At 49.2% G+C, this 24,397-nt stretch overlaps 1 protein-coding gene across 1 annotated transcript in view; it reads right to left on the bottom strand.

Annotated features, from left to right (window-relative positions):
• The window catches only part of kcnt2a (potassium channel, subfamily T, member 2a), a 939,304-nt gene that overhangs the window by 769,098 nt on the left and 145,809 nt on the right, over positions 1-24,397 (bottom strand). Inside the window, exons 8-10 of the mRNA XM_072512908.1 lie at positions 16,977-17,051; positions 2,501-2,584; positions 1,755-1,849 (exon numbers count right to left, since the gene is read on the bottom strand). Coding sequence (XP_072369009.1) covers positions 1,755-1,849; positions 2,501-2,584; positions 16,977-17,051 — 254 coding nt within the window. The remainder of the gene's footprint in view (positions 1-1,754; positions 1,850-2,500; positions 2,585-16,976; positions 17,052-24,397) is intronic.

The following is a 24,397-nucleotide window of genomic DNA, read 5'->3' as shown; positions in this document are numbered from 1 at the left end:
TGTGTGTGTTTTCTATAACAAATGCCTACATTTTCCAGTGAAAGGCATGCATCCTCTTGAAGAAGTTTAAATTCAGATGTACTACATCACATACAAGTCAAAGGCATGCATTACATGATGACCAATCACTACACAATCTTTGAACAGAAGAATATGGCGGTTTTAGTAGGATATGTTCACTTCAGCGACTTTGCGCTATATAAAATATGTCCTTCCATTTCATATGTTGCAAAAACCTACTTTCATAATTCACATGCATTAGAATATAACTTTTAGTATGGGAATCATATATATTTTTTAAATCGTGGATCAATGGAAAATCTGATTGAAAAACAGGTAATAACCCTGATGTAAATGCAAACCAAACTAGCCTGAGTTAATTGCAGTTAAAAGGTAACTGTGTCAAGGAGTATGGAGAGAGCCTGGGAGTATGGTTTTAAGATAAAAAGATCAGGCATGATCATGTTCAATGGTGGAGCAGGCACAAAGGGCCAAATGGCCTACACCTGCTTTGGATTTCTCTGTTTTTATTCAAAACGGGCAGAGTTGGTGGTGAGAAACCTAAACAATCAATGACCGATCATTAGGCTTTTGGTAGAGCCAGATAAGTTTCACTTATCTCAATAAAATATTGAAATTTATTCATGTAGGACCCAGATGAGAAGAAGTGGGAGCAGATTATAAACATGGGGGTTCCTTAATACGACCCAGCAATTCTATAGCGAGGGCAATCGATTAGAGATATAAATTAGTGACATGGGTCACAGAATCAAAGGGTTGTTTTGAAGGTAAAATATTGTCAATTTACATTTCTGTTTGGAATATCCCAAATAAGTCACATCATCATAGAGATGGACCTTGGAGTGTTAAAAAATGTATTTTCCTAATCTATCTGGCTGTTTTTCAAAGAGGGCAGTTGCAGATTTCACCTTGTGTAGCATGTAGCTCGTGGCAAAATAAACTGGAAGATTTGACAAGCTTACAGCTGGTGGGAGGAATTTACAGTGACTCAGTAAAAATAAAGTTAGCTTCGAGAACACAGTGAAGCTGTAGCTTGAGCTTAGAAGTCCACAGTTGTGAGCTTTTTGAAGAAATTTGGAGGATCGCTTAGCTAAAAGCTAATGGAAGGATCCTAATGAAATTTCATACCACTGAGAATAGCTGGAGCAGTGAGAAGAAACCAAAGTGAAATCTGGAGAGCTGTGATAGACCTTTGGGGTGGTCCCAAGAAACTGAATACACCTGCAAGGTTTTGTAAGATAAGAGAACCCTTGGGAAGTGGTGGGGTGGGGTGTGGAGCAGGGGGAGGTGGGGGAGGTGGGTTTGGTGAATAGAAATTTAAAACTGAGTTCACAACATATATCTTTAGAACCATGGTGTTAATGTGGTTATTTATGTATACATACATAAAATAAAGTTTGTTATTGTTTAAAAATGAGAAAGCTTGTGGCTTTGTTGATTAACTACTGGTTGTTGTACTTCTCTAACAGGATCACAACAAATACAAATCATGACATTCATGCTCCTTACATGAAATCATAACTGAAAATGCTGCTGGAACAAAGAACAGTGTTTATAATTTGGAGCAGGAAAAATATTAATCCAGTGTTCTCTCCTTACTGAAGAAGAATAGCTTAATGAATTCAGTGGGTAAAATAGGATTTTTGAATTTTATTTGTGTCTCCAGAAATGTATCAGCAAGTTTTCAACCATAAAGGAATAAGCACAGAACAGATTGACCCAATATAACTTACCAAGTAAAAATGAGGCACAGTAAAGTGGATATAAGAATAAGAACCTGATTGAACATTGCAGATTGGGTTCGCTGGATAGCTCTGTGAAGATCATTCTAAATGAACGGAAAGAAAATTTAAAATTCTAATATATGCTCCAAACAAAAATATGAGAAAAGGTCTGTTTCTTTCTAATCTGAATGTAACTTTTTTTAAATTTTCAGTGAGAAATTAAATGTGTTTATGCGTATGTAGAGGCTTAATTACCCAAGTTACAGAGAACAACACTGGGTGCAAAAAAAACTGAACATAGTTGTACCTGTGAATGGATTTTACAAATTAATTTATGTGTTAAAATTACCCTATTCTGCACAATGTAAAAAAATTATATATCTTTGTGATAATCATCACCGCCATTAGATTATAGTTTTGGGGATGCTGATTATTGGAAGAGGTGCTAAACTGAGGCCTTCTACTTGCAAAGTTCGATGCAAAATGGGTGGGATTCTCCAGCCTCCCAGCCACGTGTTTCTCAGCGGCGGACCGTTCGCTGGTGGCAGGATTCTCTGTTCCCGCCACTGTCAATGAGAATTCCTTTGAAGCCACCCCGTGCGGCCGGGACACCCGCAGGTGGGGATGCACTGCCGGTGGGAACACAGAATCCTGCCGCCAGTGAATAGCTGGAGAATACCAACCCCTATGACATCATTTGAAGATGAGCAGGGGAACTTGGAAAGAATATTTACTTTTTAGGTTCTCATACTCACAATCATATTCTCCAGGGCATGTTTGGCTAACCAGCAGTTCAGAAAAACTGGGATGAATAGATTCCTTAATGGAGACCAAAATATCTGTAATTGAAACATAGAAACATAATAAATAGGGGCAGAAGTAGGCTCTTTGGCCCTTCAAGCCTGCTCTGCCATTCATTATGATCATGGCTGATCATCCAACTCTAACCTGTTTCTGCTTTCCCCCATATCCTTTGATCCCTTTAGCCCCAAGAGCTGTATCTAACTCCTTGAAAACATCCTTGTTTTGGCTTCAACTGATTTCTGTGGTAACATGTTCCACAGGCTCACCACTCTCTCGATGAAGAAATTTCTCTTCATCTCAGTCCTAAATGGTTTACCCTGTCTCCTTAGCCTGTTACCTCGGGTTCTGGACTCCCGAGGGGACATCCTTCCTGCATGTAGCCTGTCTGATCCTTTTAGAATTATATAGGTTTCTATGAGTACCCCCCTCATTCTTCTAAACTCCAGCTAATATAATCCTAACCGACTCAAACTCAACTCATACGTCAGCCCCGCCATCCCAATGGAAATTAAAGCATTTTGGTTGAACTCATGATTTCAGGGAACTTCAGAAAACAATACACAAATTGAAAATACTATACAGTAGAATGGAAATAAACTCATATCGCATTGTTTCTTGTCAGACCTTGGTGTAGTGAATTGTAATGCCTCCCTGGCGAAAGGAAGGTTAAGAGATGGGGACGGTGGTGGGTGTGATTGGGAGGGAGGCTAGATAGGGAGATTGGGTAGGCAGGGGAGAGATCCTGCCTTCTTCTGATCAGGTCTGGGGAAGAAAGTATTGTGGGCGTCATTCCTGCCCAGAGACCATTTTAGACTCTTAATGGCCACTTAAAAGCCTAATCACCTAAACCTGCCACTGCTGGTATTCAGCCAGCTACGGGAAAGGGACTCGACATTCTGTTGGGTTCAGCTGTCTACTGGAGGGCGGGGTGGGGATACTAGCCTTCATTCATGGGAACACTGTGCCCAATTGAGGGACCGGGCATCAGGAAGGGAGGGCCACACACAAAGCTACCTTGGCCCTTGATTTTGATCACCCTTCCCACCTCACTGACAACCCCAATCTCACCCACACTCACCTCCACCTGGGGGTCCACCCACCATCTTCATGGCTGGTCACGGTGCAGTACTGGCAGTCGCCAATTTTCCTGGTGGCATTGTAAGGCCCTAATTACCTCACAGCGCTCAGGGGTAGGTTTTCTGACCACCTGGGGGCTTAATCTGACAGGAGGCTCAACGCTGCCCGGGTAAAGTGCCTAACAAACTCAGAATAACATCAAGCCTCCCAGAGAAAGGCAATGTAGGGCTCCGACTGGTTCTCCAGCTAGTAGTAGAGACCCTCCTTGCCCACAGTAAAGCCTGCCTAATAAAATGAAAGCTCACTTATTATGTTTTACACCAGAGTAAAACAGATAAGTCATCTGCTGGAAACAAGGACAATTAATGTCCTTGCCTTTCATATTAATAGAAAATGTAACTTTCTTACTTCATGTTTTTGATTAAATACTGCTGCTGCTGCAAATTTGACCCAATCAGAGAGATGTATCTCAATTAAAAAGTTTTGTTTGGCCAATTTTAAAAAACAGGATAAGTTTTCAAAGTACTTGCTCTTTTTTCAAAAAAGATGTGTCCAGTGTAAATGGGTTTTCCTGTCATCTACTGGACTTCAAAAGGGAGCAGGAATAAACTGGTTCCAGGAATTGGCCATCAGAACGACACTTTGGCCGGAAAACTTTGGCCATTCACTGGTGGTGGAATTCTCTGGTCCGGTCGGCAGCGCACCTGACCCATGGGTTTCCCAGAGACATGGGGTGGATTCAATAGGAATTCCCATTGACAGCGGAAAGCCGTCTCACACTGTTGAGTAACACAAGGCTGAGAGGCTGGAGAATACCGCCTTTAAGTATCTTCTGCTTCTCAATTCCTCTTAATTCATAGAATTTACAGTGCAGAAGGAGGCCATCCGGCCCATCGAGTCTGCACCAGCTCTTGGAAAGAGCACCCTACCCAAGGTCACCACCTCCACCCTATCCCCATAACCCAGTAACCCCACCCAACACTAAGGGCAATTTTGGACACTAAGGGCAATTTATCATGGCAAATCCACCTAACCTGCACATCTTTGGACTGTGGGAGGAAACCGGAGCACCCGGAGGAAACCCACGCAGACACGGGGAGGATGTGCAGACTCCGCGCAGACAGTGACCCAGGCCGGAATCGAACCTGGGACCCTGGAGCTGTGAAGCAATTGTGCTATCCACAATGCTACCGTGCTGTCCACCTGCCATAGTCCCCTGAACAATCAAGTGTGCAGCTCACAATGCCCTCTCTTTGTGACACAGGAGAAGATGGGGGCGGCAGGATGGGATGCTAGAGATCTGAATCCTCATTCCTATGAGGAATTCAGGCAACAATCCTGAATACAATGAAATTAGCCGAATCTGGAGCCCTCGGCTCCAAAGACAGATCAGCCATTAATTGGGGAAACCTTTGTGTATTTTTCTCATTCATAATCGGGCTGAATAGAAATCATCATATCAACTGACATGAGCTTGTGAAAAAACTGAACAAACTGATTGGCTCATTCTGTGGTGGTTTGTGACACTGGAGAGAGAAATTAAATTGTCTTTTTTATACAGGTTCCTTATTCCTAATAGGCAAATGGTACATTTGTTTAAGTTAACTGAATAGTAGTTAATTGAGTGAGAATATCGGTGCCAGTGAATTTTCATGCTTCAGTCTTCCACCCTATGTATTAAACGTGTGATATGACATATCGACAAAACTTTGAATTATATGAAACACAGAGCTAAAATCCACAAAACGTTATTTGGATGAGATAATTTGCAAAGCAGAAATAAAGTACTACCAGTCTATTAATAAAGACATTGGACGTGATTCAATGGAAACATTTCCAAGTCCCATTTTGGGCACATTTAGCAGGGTGTTTCTTGATGGCCACGGTGGCAAGATGGTGGACCATAATTAGCGACACTTCATGCCAAAAATGAGCCAGTGCAAGGTTCTCTGGCGGTCTTGCCATCTGATTTGCTGGACCCCTGCCTCAGCTTTTCACCATTAACAAAGAGGATATGCTTTTCAGCAGTTCCTCACCACTCACTCAGCACAGAAGCATGGCAGTGCACAGACCAGCTCCTCGCTTTGGGAATGCCGATCTGGTCAGGCTTCTCAAGCTATGAATGAGAGGAAGGGCACCTTTTTTCCCGAGGGGATGGGAGGACCTGCAGCAGGGTCAACAATATTACCTGGGAGATAGTTGCAGCGGCTGTCAGTGCAGGCAGCATGGCCAGGAGGTCTGCCATCCAATGTCGGAAGAAGACCAACAACCCTCCAACAAGCTGCAAGGGTAAGTTACCACCTCTCTCCTAGCATCAATTCTGCCTACTACCCGGCAAATTCCCAAACAACCCCCCCCCCCCCCAATCGACTGGCTGACACACTGCACCTTCCTCACATCCGATCTTTGTGCTTGTTCCTCAGAACCCCTGGCAGCCAATTACACAACCCCCTCATGTCCAGGTGCGTTGCCCACACATGCCACCTGCCATAGACCCCTGAACAATCAAGTGTGCAGCTCACAATGCCCTCTCTTTGTCACACAGGAGAAGGTGGGGGCGGCAGGATGGGATGCTAGAGATCGGAGTCCTCATTCCCTGTGAGGAATGGGCCCTGCAGATCGTAGGGTTGATCAAGGAGAGAGCAGTCACCAACAGCAAGGTTGGCCTGCGCCACAGAGGTGAGGTTCCACTGTCCCTTCACACAGATGATCTGTCTCAAGTGAATTGTTAATGTCAGACGAAATTATCTGTCCCTCTCACTGACCACGTGCCCATTGTCTCACAGGATCCCCATCTGATGAGGCCGGGCCATCCGGAGTCATTCCCCCCCTGCCACCCAAGTGACCACCTTGGAGGAGAGCTCCGAGGAGACACAGCTATCATCCCCACCTTCCACCAGCACAGAGCCAAACACCTCGGTCTGTACCATTAGTGGATAGGCATCTGGGGCACCATCTGCTGAACATCCAAGGGAGACAGCAGTTGAAGGTCTGCTGGATCCCAGGACTCAGCTGGGTCCCAGTCAGATGCCAAACCACTGGACAAGGTTTTCCCAGACCAGATGCAGATGATAGGACACAGCAGCGACATTCAGGAGAGGATGTCAGTGACATTCCAGTGACTGCATAGCTGATTGGAGAAGTCACAAAGGCTTTGGGCACAAAAGATGGCTTTGACAATGCTTGGAACCAAAGTAACACTGCTAGGTTGGCGAGCGCAGTGGAAAGCCTGGAGCACGACATCTTGAGTGGTATGTCTTCAGTGTGTGACGACCATGGCTGAGGGCCTCAATTTCATGGTCGGGATTCTCCGAGCTCATGCTGGGTCGGCGAATCGCTGGTGGCGCAGGAAATTCCCGCCACACCGCTCCGACGCCGGGACGCGATTCTCCGGTGACCGGAGAATCAGCGGCAATCGCGCCCGCGAAGTCGGAGCGGCGTCGGTTGGGGGGCGCTGAAAGAGGCCCCCACGGCGATTCTCCGCGGTCGATCGGCCGAATTGCCATCGAGTTCCGCTGAGTACCGCCGGCGTAGTTCCAACCTGATACCACCCAGCAGGAGCTCGGACCCGCGGCCGCTGTGGCCGTCCTGGAGGGGGCGGGGTGGGAGGATCAGACTCCGGGGGGGCCTCCACGGCATCCAAGCCCGTGGTCTGGGGCTACCGATCGGCAGGCGCCCACGATCTGGAGGAGGCCTACTCCTTCCGCACGAGCCGGCTGTAGGGCTCCATCATGTTGTGCGGCGCCGGCTCGGAAACGGCCACCACGCGCATGCGCGGGCATGGAAATGGCCGCCACGTGCATGCATGGCAGTGCAGAGCCGCGTATCGGCGCCGGAGCTGCGTGCAGCACTCTGGCGCTATGCTGGCTCACTTAGGGCCGCTGAATCGCTGGGCCAGGAGGCGTGCACCACTCCGGCGTTTACGCCGGCGTCAACACTTGGCCGGGATTTCGGAGAGCCCTGGCCCATGTCCCAGTCACTGAAGGACGTATCCCAGAAGCAGTTGACATTCCCTAGGCAGTCCAGAGCATATCCCAGTCACTGAGGAGCATCACTGAGGGTGTCGGCACCATGGTGAACACCATGGGGAGCTGCCAGGACTGGCAGAGCTAGATGACCCAGAAACTTCTGGAGCTCATTCCAGCTGCCCCGCCGTCCCATGGAGTGCCCCAAGGGTCCTACGGCACCGTCAAGAAGGAAGAAGCGCTGGAGGCCAACCTGGGGCCTGCCACCAAGGAGACAGCAGTGGTCTCCACTTCATCCAAATTCCACTCCCCTCCTGACACCAACACATCACAAGGGCAGCGGGCAGAATAGTGTAGCACGGTGATGCCTGTGGCACCGGTAAATCGTACGGGGCCCTCCGGCTCCAGGCCCTCCAGAGGACATCCAACAAGGGCATCAAAAGCCACAGGACGTGAAAAGCAGCAGGCTGCCTCCAGCTCTGATGTGCATCCTTGGGACACACTTTGACATAGCACTGGACCACAAAAGGTCAAAAAGTGTGAGGAGCACTGAGTGGGTACTGGGGGAGGGGGGCACTATCTGTAACTAGGAGGAATAGAAATGTTCAGTATTAAAACATGTCACATCAGATACATGTGAAGCCTCTGTCACATTAATCTTCACAGCAGGCCTGCCTGCACCCCACCCCCTGTTGTCCTCCCCTCTCCCCACCTCCGTCCCCCGGGCACAGTGGTCCAAGATCAAAAATCCTCGATGCAGACTCCATCATGAGGATAGGTGTGAGCGTGCTGTCAGCAGAAAGACAGGAATCAGACTTTTGCAGGAACTGAGGAGCACTAGGGCTTTCCTCACAACTAGTTATCATCATTCTCCTGCATTGTATATTGACCCACTGATAGTGCCGATACAGGTCCATCACCCTAGAATGATGTTACACATTGGAGGGTAAAACAGGGTGCTTGGGGAGGGGGAAGTGTGATGGGGGGTGGGAATGGGGGAGGAAGGGGGGATTGGTAGGGAGGGGGAAGCAGGGAAATGGGGGAGAAGAAGGGAAATGGGGGAGGGGAAGGAGGGATACAGGGGAAGGAGGGAAACGCAGGAAGGAAGGAATCGGGGAAGGAGGGAAACAGGTGAAGGAGGGAAACGGAGGAAGGAGGTAAATGGATGGAGGGGGAAAGAGGGATTTGTAGGGAGGAAGGAAAATTGGAGGGCATTGAACTGATAGAAACAGCTTTGCCCTATGAGAATCTAGAGATGATGAGGGCCTACCTGGTCCTCCAGGCATGTCTGACCCTTGCAGCCACCTGTCCTCTATCCTCTGGCTCCTCCTCCTACTCATCCTCCAGCCCCTCCTGGTCCACCTCCTCCTCCTCAGACGAGGCCTCATGTCCCTCCTCCTCCTCCTTATCCAACATATCGTTCCGCTGCCAGGTTGTGGAGGGCATAGCAAACCACCACAAAGTGGGAAACCCTCTAGGGGGGTGTACTGCAGGGCATCACTAAGCAATCCAGGCACTGAAACTTCATTTTCAGCAGTCTGATGCACCACTGAATGACAGCATGGGTGGCAACATGGACCTCGATATAATAGGTCTCTGCATCGGCATCATCAGCCATGACCTCAGCTGTTATCCCTTGTCCCCCCAAGAACCAACCCATCATCCTGGATGGTCGTCAAGGGCACCGGGGATTCCGAGTGCTCCAGGATGTAGCTGTCATGCATGCTCCCTGGGTAACGGGCACACTCGAGAATGAAATGGAGGCGGGGGTTACACATCATCTAAATATTCAGAGAGTGGAACCTCTTCCTGTGAATACAGGGCACTCCCTGTTGCCCTAGTGCGCACAAGGTGACATGCATACCATCGATTGCCCCCTGGAACTAGGGCTTCTGGTGATAGTAGCAAATCCTGCAGCCGGTGTCGTGTTGGGTGTCCTGATACACAAATGAGCCAACACGGCTGTAGATGGTACAACTTGATTTTATTATGTTAACTAACAGATGCAACTAACTATAGACTTGGGTACGTTCGCTACCAGCTAACCTAGGGACCTAGCCCTATCACTAATGTTGGTGAGGCACTCAGCACATTGTCTGTGTCTGAGTGTCACACTGCAAGCTCTGTGTCCCGAGCTGTCTCCTACCAGAATGAGCGGGAACTCTCGTGTTCCCCCTTTTATAGTGCGTGTGCTCTTACTAGTGATTGATTACTAGTACTTGACTGGGAACGAGTATTTCCTCCTCCACGTGATGTCATGTCCACGAGAATGTGGCACAGGTGTCGCACTGTCTCTCTCCTGACACAGAACCTTCTGCAGCACCTGCAGACTGTCATCTCATTGAATGATCAATGACACCAATACACCTTGGGCCATCGCTGGCCCCCCTTTCTGAGTCTTTCCTGAGCCTGATAGGCGGCCGGGGCTTCAGGGTGTGCAGCTGCTACCCTACACATGGGGTGTCGCCTCCAGCCTGCGCCATTGCTGCTGCCTTCTACAGTGTCTGCCGGCCTCGGCTGCCACCAGCAACTTGAGGGCAGCGGCTGCGGGATCAACTCCAGAAACCATTTCGGTACCTGTAAGGAATTGGAGAAGGTATGAGGCCGATAGTCAGTTAGGCCTTCAATCCTGGGAACCTCAAATCTCCCATGCCTCCCCCACCCTTACCATGACTGTCCTGCCCTCTCTCAGAGTTCCATCCTGCGAGCCAGTTGTGCTGACAAATCTTGCTCGGAACAGTTGCCCCAGGCTATACCAGGAACCCCCGAGACCCCAGACCTCTGTCGGGAACATTAGGGAGAAAGTGTTGAGCAGCCCCCCCCGCCCCCCCCACTCTCCCCCAACCGATCCACACACTTACCCTTTGGTGGCAAGAGGATACTCAGTGATGAAGCCTTGCTCATTAGTATTTGATTGTGGCAACTGCCTCTATGGTGCTGATGCTCCTGGAGTACAGGCACACTGTTCTGGCATCAAAGTTTGCTTGGCATGCAGTGCGCTAACCATCCTCTGAGACATGGCACGTGTGCCCTTGAGGAGGCACTTGAGAGTTAAGGAGTGTGAAGTGCTTTCACAACTAACAAGGCTAATTCCTCAGTTGAGATTGCATTCAGCTATGAAGCTAGAGGCTGCTCAAAGGCAAATGAGTGAAATTCACTTTCATGAGACAATGAAAATGGTTACTCACTTCCTCACTTTCCCTCAGAAGCCATTGCGCCAGCTTCACGTTTTTGAAAAGGAATACTAAACGACGCCTGCGTGATTTCTTGCTGGGGCGTCGGGTAATTCCTGGAAGGCCGCTGCACTCGACTTCAATCTCGCGAATGAGATTCAAATGAATGCAAATAAGGGTTAATGATAGGTTCATCATTTTTGGCCAAGATCCGGAACTCGCCATCGGGAGCCTGCTGGGTGTGAGTCTTGATTTTGTACATTCCCGCTATTTATCCGGCGGGCCCAGATCCATGCTGGACGGAACCCGATGGTTAAATCATGCCCAATATCTTCAATGTTTTTGCAAATTAGCAATTTATAACTGATCAGTGTATATATATTTCTACCAATTTTGACATAATTTTACATTAATTTTATGCTCGTGTGGGTCAATTTTCAGCCTGGAAATGCAGGCTGGAATACTGGTTGCCTGCTCCATCCTGCCTCTGAGCCTTTTTGCAGAGGTGAGATTGGAACTGGTAGGACTACATGGCTGCATCTGCACGAGTAGCCAAATAGATTTGTTTGGGCCTAATTGAGGCCAATGAAAGGAAGCTGACCAGGTTTTCCAATCAACCTCCAGGTTCCTGCATTGGCAGGGGTTGGTTTAGATGCCCGTGGGAGGTGGTCCTGGGGGGGTCGAGAGGGTGTCGTGGAGGCGGGGGGGGGGGGGGGGGGGGCGAGGAGCACACCTCCCCCTTCCTTTCGCCACATTGCAGGCTTGGCTACGGAATCTATCTTTTAATTGAAGATGTAAAATGTTGTAGTGAGTGCAGCTCCATATTGCACCGCTCTCTTCTCACCTACCTTCCATTTACAGCCTGCTGTTCTTTTCAGGTTGCAAAGCCTCCGTTTGACCTTCCAGCTTCAATAGCCCTTTCACTCATTGATGCACGATCAATTGCACAAAGACTAAAGTTGGGTACAACTGTGGCTTTATTACAGTCAGATGTGTGGCCTCCTGCTGCAGCTGGCGAAATGGCCGGGCACTGGAGGTCATGCATATTTATACAGTTCTCCGTGGGTGGAGCCAGCCGGCAGGAGCTACCGGCGAACCTGAAGTGCCGGTCCTACCTTACATCTCCTATTACAGTGGTTCACCACATTCACCCCCTGTTAAAAATGAGTCCGGCGGGAGTGACGTGAAACTATACACAATTAGTGCAATTATGTACAGTGGGAGGGAAAGAAAAGTCCATGTTGACGGTCCGGAGTCCGTCAAAGGTTCAACCGGTCCGGTGCTTTGGTGCTTCGTTGGGAGCGGCGTAACGGTGGCGGCGAAGTCGGTGCTGGGGGTGGTGGAGTTTGCACCGATGGCGGTGGTGGCGGTGATGATGCTGGCCAGTCATCGGGGAACTCCGAGAGCGTGCAGAAGTCCTCTTCATCCTCTTGTGTGGAAAAAGGGGGGGGCTGGATGGTCTGGTGGGGTCAATATTGGCGGTGCGGTGGGAGATGGGGGGGGGTCGCATTGGTGGGGGGGGGGGGGGGTTGGTGTGGAACCTGACTGTGCCAGGTCCCTGAGTGAGACAGTATCTTGGCGGCCGTCGGGGAACTCAATGTAGGCATATTGAGGGTTGGCGTGGAGCAGGTGAACCCTGTCTACCAAGGGGTCCGCCTTGTGGAGTCGGACGTGCCTACGGAGAAGGACCGGTCCTGGAGCTGCGAGCCAAGTCGGGAGCGATACCCCGGATGTGGACTTCCTGGGAAGGTAAAAACACGTTCATGTGGTGTGTTATTAGTGGTGGTGCACAATACTGACCGGATGGAGTGCAGAGCGTCAGGGAGGACCTCCTGCCAGCGAGAGGCTGGGAGGTTCCTGGACCGTAGGGCCAGCTGGACAGCCCTCCAAACAGTCCCATTCCCCCGTTCTACTTGCCCGTTTCCTAGGGGTTGTAGCTGGTCATCCTGCTGAAGGCTATACCCCTGCTGAGCAGGAACTGATGCAGCTCATCGCTCATGAATGTGGATCCCCTGTCACTGTGGATGTAGGCGGGAAAACCGAACAGAGCGAAGATGGTGCTGAGGGCCTTGATTGATGACAGTGGCAGACGTCATATCGGGGCATGGGATGGCAAGGGGAATCTGGAGTACTCATCGACCACACTGAGAATGTACGTGTTACGGTCGGTGGAGGGGAGGGGCCCTTTGAAATCCACGCTGAGGCTTTCAAAGGGGCGGGAAGCCTTCACCAGGCGCGCACGGTCCAGCCGGTAGAAGTGCGGCTTGCACTCCGCACAAACCTGGCAATCCCTGGTGACTGTCCTTACTTCCTCGACGGAGTAGGGCAGATTGCGAGCTTTGACCAGATGGTACAATCGAGTGACCCCCGGGTGACAAAGGCTGTCGTGTAGGGCCCGGAATGGGACCACGTGTGCGCTGGCACATGTACCTCGGGAGAGGGCGTCTGGGGGCTCTTTGAGTTTACCAGGGCAAAACAAAATCTCGTAATTATAGGTGGAGAGCTCGATTCTCCACCGCAAGATTTTATCATTTTTGATCTTGCCCCGCTGTGTGTAATTGAACATGAAAGCTACTGACCGTTGGTCCGTAAGGAGAGTAAATCTCTTACCGGCCAGGTAATGCCTCCAATGCAGCACAGCTTCAACGATAGCTTGGGCCTCCTTTTCGACGGATGAGTGTCGAATTTCCGAGGCATGAAGGGTGCGGGAAAAGAATGCCACGGGTCTGCCTGCCTGGTTTAGAGTGGTGGCAAGGGCGACGTCTGAAGCGTCGCTTTCTACTTGGAAAGGCAGTGACTCGTCCACTGCGCGCATCCCGGCCTTGGCGATGTCTGCTCTGATGCGGGCGAAGGAGTGTTGTGCCTCAACCGCAAGAGGGAATTGGGTGGACTGAATGAGTGAGCGGGCCTTGTCCGCATAGTTTGGGACCCACTGAGCGTAGTAGGAAAAGAATCCCAGGCAGCGTTTGAGGGCCTTGAGGCAGTGGGGGAGGGGAAGTTCCATGAGGTGGCGCATGCGGTCGGGGTCGGGCCCGAGAAGTCCGTTTTGGACTATATAGCCGAGAATGGCTAACCGAGTCGTGTTGAACACACACTTCTCTTTGTTGTAGGTCAGGTTGAGAAGAGTGGCAGTGCAGAAGAATTTATCGAGGTTGGCATCGTGGTCCTGCTGGTCATGGCCGCAGATGGCGACATTATCTAAGTACGGAAAGGTGGCCCGCAAACCATACTGGTCGACCATTCGGTCCATCTCTCTTTGGAAGACCGAGACTCCATTTGTGACACCGAAAGGGACCATAAGGAAGTGGTAGAGGCGACCGTCCGCCTCGAAGGCAGTGTATGGCTGGTCCGACTTCCGGATGGGGAGCTGGTGGTAGGCGGATTTCAGGTCAATTGTTGAGAAGACCCGGTACTGCGCAATCTGATTGACCATATCAGATATACGTGGGAGGGGGTATGCGTCGAGCTGCGTGTGCCGATTGATGGTCTGGCTGTAGTCCACGACCATTCTGTGTTTCTCCCCAGTTTTAACCACTACCACTTGGGCTCTCCAGGGGCTGTTGCTGGCCTCGATAAAACCGTGCTTAAGCAGCCGCTGGACTTCGGACCTGATGACGGTCTTGTCCTGGGTGCGGTACCGTCTGCTCCTAGTGGCAACGGGCTTGCAATCTGCAGTTAGATTGGTGAAAAGGAAGGAGGGATCGACCTTGAGGGTCACGAGGCCGCAAACGGTAAGGGGGGTAAGGGCCCGCCGAATTTGAGGGTGAGGCTCTGGAGGTTGCACTGGAAGTCCAGGCTCAACAGGAGTGCAGCGCAGAGATTAGGAAGGACATATAGGCGGAAGTTACTAAATTCTACGCCCTGGACCGTGAGGGTGACTGTACAAAAGCCTCGGATCGGGACGGAGTGGGATCTGGAGGCTAGGGAGATCCTTTGATTGGCAGGGTGGACCGCGAGGGAGCAGTGCCTTACCATATCTGGGTGAACAAAGCTTTCGGTGCTCCCGGAGTCCAGCAGGCACGACGTCGCGTGGCCGTTGATTTTAAACCGTCGTCGACGCGGTGGCCAGGTTGTGCGGGTGAGATTGGTCCAGCGTCATCGAAGCGAGCTGCGGGTAGCCATCGGATGCTTCAGGTGGCGAGCGTGTGCGGTTCCGATGTCGGGATGTCCGGAGACCCTGTGGCGGACAAGATGGCGGCGCCCTGGTGCGCACATTGCGGGGTCGGGACAAGATGGCGGCGCCCATAGGGCGCACGTGGCCGAAGGGGGACAAGATGGCGGCACCCAACGGTCGCACATGGACCCGGGAAGAGAAGATGGCGGCTCCCATTGAGCGTCTGGCGTGGGGGAAGGGGCGATAGCGGGCCCGATCGCAGCGACTGCGCAGGTCTGGCACACCGCCGCGAAGTGGCCCTTTTTACTGCAGGCTTTACAAACTGCAGTGCGGGCCGGGCAGTGTTGGCGGGGGTGCTTCTGCTGGCCGCAGAAGTAGCAGCGGGGACCCCCGGGGTGCTACTTCTGATCGGATTCGGATCGGCATGCGGCGCAGGCATATTGGGAAGGCAGGGCCCCGGCTGAGGAGGTCGTCAGCGGAGTCCAGGAGGGGTAGGAAGGAGTAGAAGGGTGGGCAGCGCGGCGGGAGGGGTACGATTGTACATTACGGGATGCGACCGTCATGGAGAGCGCCAAGGTTTTCGTCTCCGCCAGTTTGAGCGTGGCCCCTTCCAGTAATCGTTCTCGGATCAGGTCCGACGCAATCGCCGCCACGAAGGCATCGTGCATGAGGAGATTTGCGTGTTCGGCCTGACAGTCCCAGTCCCGGACGAGTGGAATTAGGGCCCGCCAGAAGTCTTCGATGGACTCACCAGGTAGTTGCGAGCGGGTGGAGAGTGCATACCTGGCGAAGAGCGTGTTCGCCTTCTGCGTGCAGTGTTCCTTAAGGAGTTCCATTGCTTTTGCGTACTTCGTGGAATCTTGGATCAACGGGAACACGCTGGAGCTCAGTCTGGAGTACAGGACTTTTATCTTCTGAGCCTCCGTTGGCTCGGGGTCCGCAGCCTTGATGTAGGCCTCAAAACATGCTAGCCAGTGAGTAAAGTCTTTTCTGGCGTCGGGCGAGTGCGGATCCAGCTGCAGGCGATCGGGCTTAATTCTGATATCCATTCTGTGGAAAATCTGACTGTAATAAATTGATGCGCGATCAATTGCACAAAGACTAAAGTTGGGTACAACTGTGGCTTTATTACAGTCAGATGCGTGGCCTCCTGCTGCAGCTGGCGAAATGGCAGGGCACTGGAGGTCATGCATAGTTATACAGTTCTCCGTGGGCGGAGCCAGCCAGCAGGAGCTACCGGCGAACCTGTAGTACAGGTCCTGCCTTACATCCCCTAATACAGTGGTTCACCACGCTCATTCTCTGCCCTTAATTGGTCAGAGAAACAGACTTCATAGCCAATTAGGGGAGCACAATTGTAATTTCCAGTGAGTAACCCTCTGCATTCCTTTCCCACTCACCCACACATCGACCCCCACCCCATCCCTCTGCCCTCACCCTGCCACCCTTAGGATTGGATTCAGAAGCGGAAACACATTCAACTTCTGTTTTCCGCCCCCGGATAGAAAATCTAGCCCTTGGTCTGTGTATTTTTCACCTTTGAGAGAAGACAGGGCAGAAAACTACAGAATTATTTTGTTGTCAGATTTATGCAGTTTGATGCTATCTTGTTTTAATTAAATTCATTGATGGTACCATCCTGCTGAAAACGAATTTGAATACTGCTTAGCAAACACAGAGCACATTAATTCATTGTGGTAAATAAAATGAGCCCTGTCACCTCTGGTGAATCAGAGGTATGCAAGCTGTCTTTGCATGAATTTATGAATATTTGAAACCTATATTCACTTGAAAGGAACATTCTTAATTTTTGAATTACAGCTGGGGCACTTCAGGCAAAGTATTACAGAAAATTCTTCAATCGGCAGATGTGATCTTCAAACAATTTATAGGTGTAAGCAACATGGGGTTTATTCTCCCTGTGCTTCTTATACAAACAAAAATGTAATTTTCTTAAAATAGCCATTTGCTTTTTTTAGAATGTAGCCCTGATGGAAAGTTATCCTTTGAATATGCTGCTCATGTCAGAAAAATATGACCTTAATAATCGCCGCCAACCAGTCCCCCAGTGAATATTTGATTGAGCAGACAGACTTACTGTGATGATAAAGGGCACAGTGTTGATCATCTCCAGGATGAAGGGTATTCGTAGAACTTGTTCCCAAATGTTCCCCTTTTAGAAAGATATAACCACAGGTAAAAGGTCAGTGACATCAATAACTTCCCAGTATACAACAAATCAAAAGACTGCACAATTTCAAAATAATTATATATTCAAAATAACGATTCTATTCTTCGATCTTTTGATTCAATATATCCGCTGATTGCCATTAAGGACAAAATTGGATACAGAGGCCTCGATACCTAATGTGTTTAGCAGTTCATAATCATTGAATGATACAGCTTAGAATGAAACCATTCGGCCCATTGTGACTGTGCTGCTTCTTTGGTAGAGCTATTAATAGAATCTTTACAGGACAGTAGGAGGCCATTAGGCCCATCGGGTCTGCAACAACTTCTGAACGAGTACCAGTACCGATCGTCTGAAAGAGCACCTGACTTAGGCCCTCATTCCTCAGGACATTAAGATTCAACTGTGAAGTGTGGAATGCGAGTTCACTGTCGGGCTGATGATGTAAGAGTGGGAGGTTCCAAAATGGATCAATTGGATTTTTAACAACAACAATCTAGCAACTTTCATCATTATTTCAGCTGGTGTCAGCCCCAAGCCACAAGGCTTTAAATAACTACCACGCGCCTCCCTGATGAAATGCCCTTTGCCACAAACGTCACCGTGGGGGAGGGCACAAGACTCTGTGCAGAATGTGCAGAAAACTCATTATAGCTTAAAATGTAATTGAAATAATGGATTTACAAAGACCTAATTGGGGACTGCCAACAGTGTTTGATGACTCTAACGCCACAGTATATCGGGCACTGCTACAGAAGATTGTTGTCTTCGATCATACCATTGTTCCATATGAGATACTGGGTTTTCCTTCTTTACACCTCTGAGAAGCAACTTGGTGCCTTTCTCCACTTTGAACGTTGTATGTAAATGCAAACTATCGGTACTGTTGCTAGTTATCCATCAGCAACTTAGTTTCTTCAAAGCTTTGGGTCGGGATTTTCCGCTCCCATTTGCAAGGCGGAAGTGGAAAATATTGGTTTTGCATATCATAAAACCAAGTCGTGATTTTGTGCTCCAGTTTTCAATGGTGGGCCACCCTTCCCACTGCAGCACGTCGGGAACTTCATTTCAATACATGCAACAATACAAGGACTCCTCACATCTGATTTTCAGGCCTCACTCCTGATGCTGGATCATCCGGGCATGTCACCATGCAATTAAAACAATATGTTTCACAATGGTACACAAGAGATATGCAGCTGGCAACCTGCACTTCATTTGTGACTTGGAGGGTTGGTTCGCCTACCTTGTAGCATGCAGCACTCATGTGAATCAGTGCTAGGCTTCGCAGGCAGTACCACATTGCTTTCAGGGGGTAGCCAAAGGCATATCACTATCTACCAAACCAGCAGTAAGGCAGGGATGACTTGTAAGAAGCCAGGGCTGTATGGGCAGATTGGGAGGCAGGTGCATGCATTGGGGCGCGCTGATTAAAGGGGCACCCAGCTAAACTGTGCCTTCCCAAATAAGAGAGGACAGATGAGACATGTTTGGAGCCTTTCAATAACACTGCAAGGAATCAGTATGTGAAGCAATGATGCCCATTCATGTGAAACTAATCCCACAAAGTGGCACTAATCAATATCCTTGTTTAAACCCATTGTTCGCAGCATGTAAATTGCTCAGAGTAACTCCAGAGCAATTGGGTGACTGCACAAGCTTCTGAAGTCTGTTAGAAAGTTGGAGTTGGACAGTTCACAGCAGAGAAACCACAGCCCACCAGCCCTAATTCCCCCGCACCGCCCCCCCCCCCCCCCCTTCCCCCACACCGCACCCCCCACCAATCCAATTTCCTGAATAAGTTAAAGAAATGTCATAGCAGTTGGTCATGTTGGGGTGGGTGAGGACTTTAATACCCATCCTGCACTGGCCATCATTTCAGTGGTGAGTGCTTTCTGGCATGGGAACAAATCCCTTGAACCCACATTTATTGATGAGTGATTGAAAGAGAGAGGCATCCAAAAGATGCACTTCCAATGCCTGGATACATCTGGCAGAGCACTCCAGTATAATTCCCAAAGGATCTCACAGATCAATGTGGTCTCCTGCATGCTGTGCAACCTGACACTACAAAGGGAGGAGAACCTGCCAAATTTGGAGGAGCTGCATGTCTGCTCTTTTGAGCAGAACGGGATGTGGGTGATCAGTTCGACAAAGCCGAGGCAGCAGGGAAGGAGGCGCTAGCATGGCCAGACAAGGCAGGTGTGCAGATGAGACCCTGATAACCACCAGGAGGAGAACAAGCTACAGCGGGTACTCTCTTGGACATGGCCCTCCATCATGGGCCAGAATGAACACCGGCATTGCTTTTCCTCTCACCTCAGCCATGCACTTTAATATGAGAGTGAATAGTTACTCATCAGGCTCACATTGTACTGATCCTTTGAAGAATGGTTAAGCCACGGAGCATGTATCCTTTGCTGAGTTAAGTTGCTGACTAAAGGAGGGCGTTCCGGCACTAGTCATCAGGAATTCCTATCTCAAGCAACTCTCCAGCATCCCAGCTGCAATGGCATCCTGCAAGATGTAGGAGCTGTTGCTCAAATGTCAGTCAGCTTGCAGCTATTTACCTTCAATCTGACAAGGTTCCTAGCAGGGGCTGTTTAGCACAGGGCTAAATCGCTGGCATTGAAAGCAGACCAAGGCAGGCCAGCAACACGGTTCAATTCCTGTAACAGCCTCCCCGAACAGGCGCCAGAATGTGGCGACTAGGGGCTTTTCACAGTAACTTCATTGAAGCCTACTTGTGACAATAAGCAATTTTCATTCATTTAATTCCTCAAAAAGTTCCATCACAAGCAATGGAACAATATAGCTTTGTGTAACACGATGGTGAATCAGATAGTTCACACTTGGGACAAGGCAGCCAATGCTGTGAATCCATTTAGAGAAGACTCAGTTATCTGCGGTGCGTTCTTCCAAATTACACTGACAGGAGACACACTCAGTTAGGGATCCTGGACCGCCTTTATCCTCACCCGTAATATGGATATGAACAACCTAAGCACGATGATGTCAATCACTTGCCTGCCAGACATTAAATGCCTCCCCTTTAACACAGACATTGTGCCCTTTGTAACAAGAGTCTTGTCCCCACCACAGGCATAACTAGAGGGTGAGAGACATTTTTACATTGGATATTTGAGTACCAGGACAATAATGTGACAGAGCTTCTTCACCTTGAGGTGGCAAGGTGCTTCCATTTAATGGTAGTTTCGCAGATGTACACTCAAAGTTGAAAATGTGTTTGGCTGAGCGCAGCGCACACAAGCTCGGAGTATGGGCTCACAGCATGAAAACATTGCCAAGAGACAGAGAGCATATGGAGCTTATAGTTGACACTCCCTTCTCCATGTGTGAACACATCTCTTCTTGTCATCTTTCAAGAATGCAGGCGAGATAGGAGAACACTCCTGCCTCAATCATACACAGCCAAGAGAAAACATGACGTGACCCTGCAAAAGCATGTGAACTAGGATCATTGCACAAGCGCACTTAATATTAAGGAGGTGGCACCGCTGATGTTGAGAATGATCTGGAAAAGGGCCACACACTGTGGTGATACAGAAGCACAGTCAATAGAAAAGAGGCCCATGATAGCAACATCTGCGATAAGTGCAGGGGGGGACCATTGTGTCACACCTGACTGACAGCAACACAGCTCATCATAGAAAGGAAGCATACACAAGAGATGTGAAATAGTGCGATTCTGTATGCAGTTGTGTACGTTAAATACATGTTGTGAATATCATAAGAACATAAGAATTAGGAACAGGAGTAGGCCATCTGGCCCCGCTAGCCTGCTCCGCCATTTAATGAGATCATGGCTGATCTTTGTGGACTCAACTCCACTCTCTGGCCCGTACACCATATCCCCGAATCCCTTTATTCTTTAGAAAGGCATCTATCTTTTTCTTAAAAACGTTTAAAGAAGGAGCCTCAACTGCTTCACTGGGCAAGGAATTCCAGAGATTCACAACCCTTTGGGTGAAGAAGTTCCTCCTACACTCCGTCGGAGCCACCATTATGCTCCTAAATCTTTTAAACTTTCCTAAGCCAACCGTTATGTTTTGATAGTTTCCCGACATCCTGAGCGGAGGTGGAGGTATTCTGTTGTCTGCTATGCTTTGTTGTCTGTGATACCTCGGCAGGTGTCCTCTGGAGGGCTGAGACCTGGAATGCCCTTGCTTACTTTGTGTGTCCTGCTGGGGCAGACGCAACCTCCTCGGCCTGTGAAGCTAAAGGTGATAGGGTCACAAGAAGAGGTGATTTAGATCGGCCGGAGAGTCCTGGAGTCACCTGGGTGTATGGCCCCGGGGTGTCTGCTGCTGGTCTCCCTCCCTATGGGTGAGGTTGCCAATTGGATTCACAATTGGCTGGACGACAGAAGGCAGAGGGTGGTTGTAGAGGGTTGTTTTTCAAACTGGAGGCCTGTGACCAGTGGTGTGCCTCAGGGATCGGTGCTGGGTCCACTGTTATTTGTGATTTATATTAATGATTTGGATGAGAATTTAGGAGGCATGGTTAGTAAGTTTGCAGATGACACCAAGATTGGTGGCACAGTGGATAGTGAAGAAGGTTATCTAGGATTGCAACGGGATCTTGATCAATTAGGCCAGTGGGCCGACGAATGGCAGATGGAGTTTAATTTAGATAAATGTGAGGTGATGCATTTTGGCAGATCGAATCAGGCCAGGACCTACTCAGTTAATGGTACGGCGTTGGGGAGAGTTATAGAACAAAGAGATCTAGGAGTACAGGTTCATAGCTCCTTGAAGGTGGAGTCGCAGGTGGACAGGGTGGTGAAGAAGGCATTCGGCATGCTTGGTTTCATTGGTCAGAACATTGAATACAGGAGTTGGGACGTCTTGTTGAAGTTGTACAAGACATTGGTACGGCCACACTTGGAATACTGTGTGCAGTTCTGGTCACCCTATTATAGGAAGGATATTATTAAACTAGAAAGAGTGCAGAAAAGATTTACTAGGATGTTGCCGGGACTTGATGGTTTGAGTTATAAGGAGAGGCTGGATAGACTGGGACTTTTTTCCTTCGAGCGTAGGAGGCTTAGGGGTGAACTTATAGAGGTCTATAAAATAATGAGGGGCATAGATAAGGTAGATAGTCAACATCTTTTCCCAAAGGTAGGGGAGTCTAAAACTAGAGGGCATAGGTTTAAGGTGAGAGGGGAGAGATTCAGAAGGGCCCAGAGGGACAATTTCTTCACTCAGAGGGTAGTGATGGTCTGGAATGGGCTGCCAGAGGTAGTAGTAGAGGCGGGTGCAATTGTGTCTTTTAAAAAACATTTAGATAGTTACATGGGTAAGATGGGTATAGAGGGTTATGGGCCAAGTGCGGGCAACTGGGACTAGCTTAATGGTAAAAACTGGGCGGCATGGACTGGTTGGGCCGAAGGGCCTGTTTCCATGCTGTAAACTTCTATGATTCTATGATTCTATGGGTGACCATTATCCTGGACCAAGATCTCCACTGTGTCCTCCATCATACCTGTGTTGACCTGGGTGCATTGGCATGACAGCACTATCACCTCAGACTGAATGTGGATGGACTCCTCCATTGTGCCTTACAATCTGAGGAGTGCAGCTGGCATCCCTTCCTGATGTTCCTATGATTGTTGCTGAACCTCCACCAATTGATTCAGGAAAAAGTACTGAGGCTCGTCATTTGACTCATACTCAGCAGAATCGTGATCCCCAGCAGTCGTCCGAGAGCAAATGACCTGGGATGTCCCTACCTCTGGCTGCGTTGGGCCAGATTGTGCATTGTGCTCACCAGATTGTGACCCTAAGCCTGCTCTAGAACTATGTGCCAAGAAGGTGTGCGTCTCTGCGTTTATGGAGTCTGTACGTGAGTGCTGTGATGGGTCATCTGGTGTGGAGTTCTCTGGTTCCTCCTCTGAGGTGTCGGTGGGGTTGGAGCTGAGGGTCTGGCTAGTGGTTGCCTTTGGGAGCTTTCCAGACATGCCTGTGAAAGAAAGGAGAGATGCTTATTGATTTGTTATGTTGTAGGTGTAACATAAGTGGCTTCCTTGTGGTGCACTTGACAAAGGAAGGTTCAGACGTGGAGATAACTTCAATACGTTTATTAAACTATTTACACTTCTATTACTCAAGTTCAATACTACTGCTAATCCTACTATAGCTACCCAGACTGACTAACCAGCTGCTGCAATCCACGTGATGGGTCTAACATTGAATCAAACCTGTGTCTGTACTCACTGACTGTCTCCACTGGAAAGAGGCAGATCATGTGTGTGGTGTCCTTTATATATGGGTCAGTGTAATGCCCCCCTGTGGTCGTGTCACCTCCGTGTGCATCGTGATTGTCCATTGGTCGTCTCCTATCTAACTGATCTATTGTGTGTGTGTGTGTGTGATGTTTCTGGTGCTCCCTCTAGTGTCTAGTTTGCCTACATGTATTTACATTGATGCACATCACCACAATTATTGCGTGCAGGCAATGCTAAAACAGAATAAAGCACTCGCAGTATGGTTGTCTGAGGGATAAGCTGGTGCATGAACCTCACTTAGGTGCATGCTGCCCACCTCCCCATTGGTGAAAGCATGGTAGATGTCCTCTCTGGCCAGTTCCATGGCTCGGTTTTTGAACTGAGAGAAGGCCTTGATTTCCGGCATTCCAACTCTGGTCTGGGATCTCTCCCTGTGGTTGTGCATGAGCTTGTTCTGCATAAAGACAAGCAGAGAGTGTTAGCAAGACACGTGCCAGGACAGGTGACAAGGATGCCTGGCATGTGTGAATGGCGAATGGAACCATGGACGGGATGAGGACACAAGCTCCAGAGGAGATTTGAGTGAGTGAGTGTTGATATCCCTTGAGTCGGCAGTGTGTGAGATCAATGTGAATCGGTGATGGGCTTGTGAGTGTGCGAGTTTAGAGATGATGAGCTGGCTGACTTGCTCTGGCAGCACAGAAAAGATCCTTTTTCTGCTCTGGGTGGCTGACCTGTTCTGCACCATGTTGGCTCGGACCACCACTGCCACCGCCTACAAAGCGGGATTGGTCACATTGCTGGACCTTGAGCCCCCCCACACACACACACACATAAGATCCGGCATGTTCCCTGCACGTGAATAATGGGGCGGGGATGATACGGTGTGAAAACTTTCCATTGCTGCCAGTGGATAGAACACCGCTTTTCATACCCACTCCTGCACTTAGTGCAATGGGGGAAAATCCAACCTTATCTTGAAGGACAAGAGGATTAATTGAAATAACTTGGAACATTCCTGAAAAAAACATTAAAGCTGTCTGTTTCATCTGTCACAAGACAAGTCTAAAAATTAAAT

This window comes from Scyliorhinus torazame, chromosome 7 (genome assembly GCF_047496885.1).
Source record: "Scyliorhinus torazame isolate Kashiwa2021f chromosome 7, sScyTor2.1, whole genome shotgun sequence".
NCBI classification, from domain to species: Eukaryota; Metazoa; Chordata; class Chondrichthyes; order Carcharhiniformes; family Scyliorhinidae; genus Scyliorhinus; species Scyliorhinus torazame.
The sequence above is the reverse complement of the archived record's forward strand: the minus strand, read 5'-3'. Positions and strand labels throughout refer to the sequence as shown.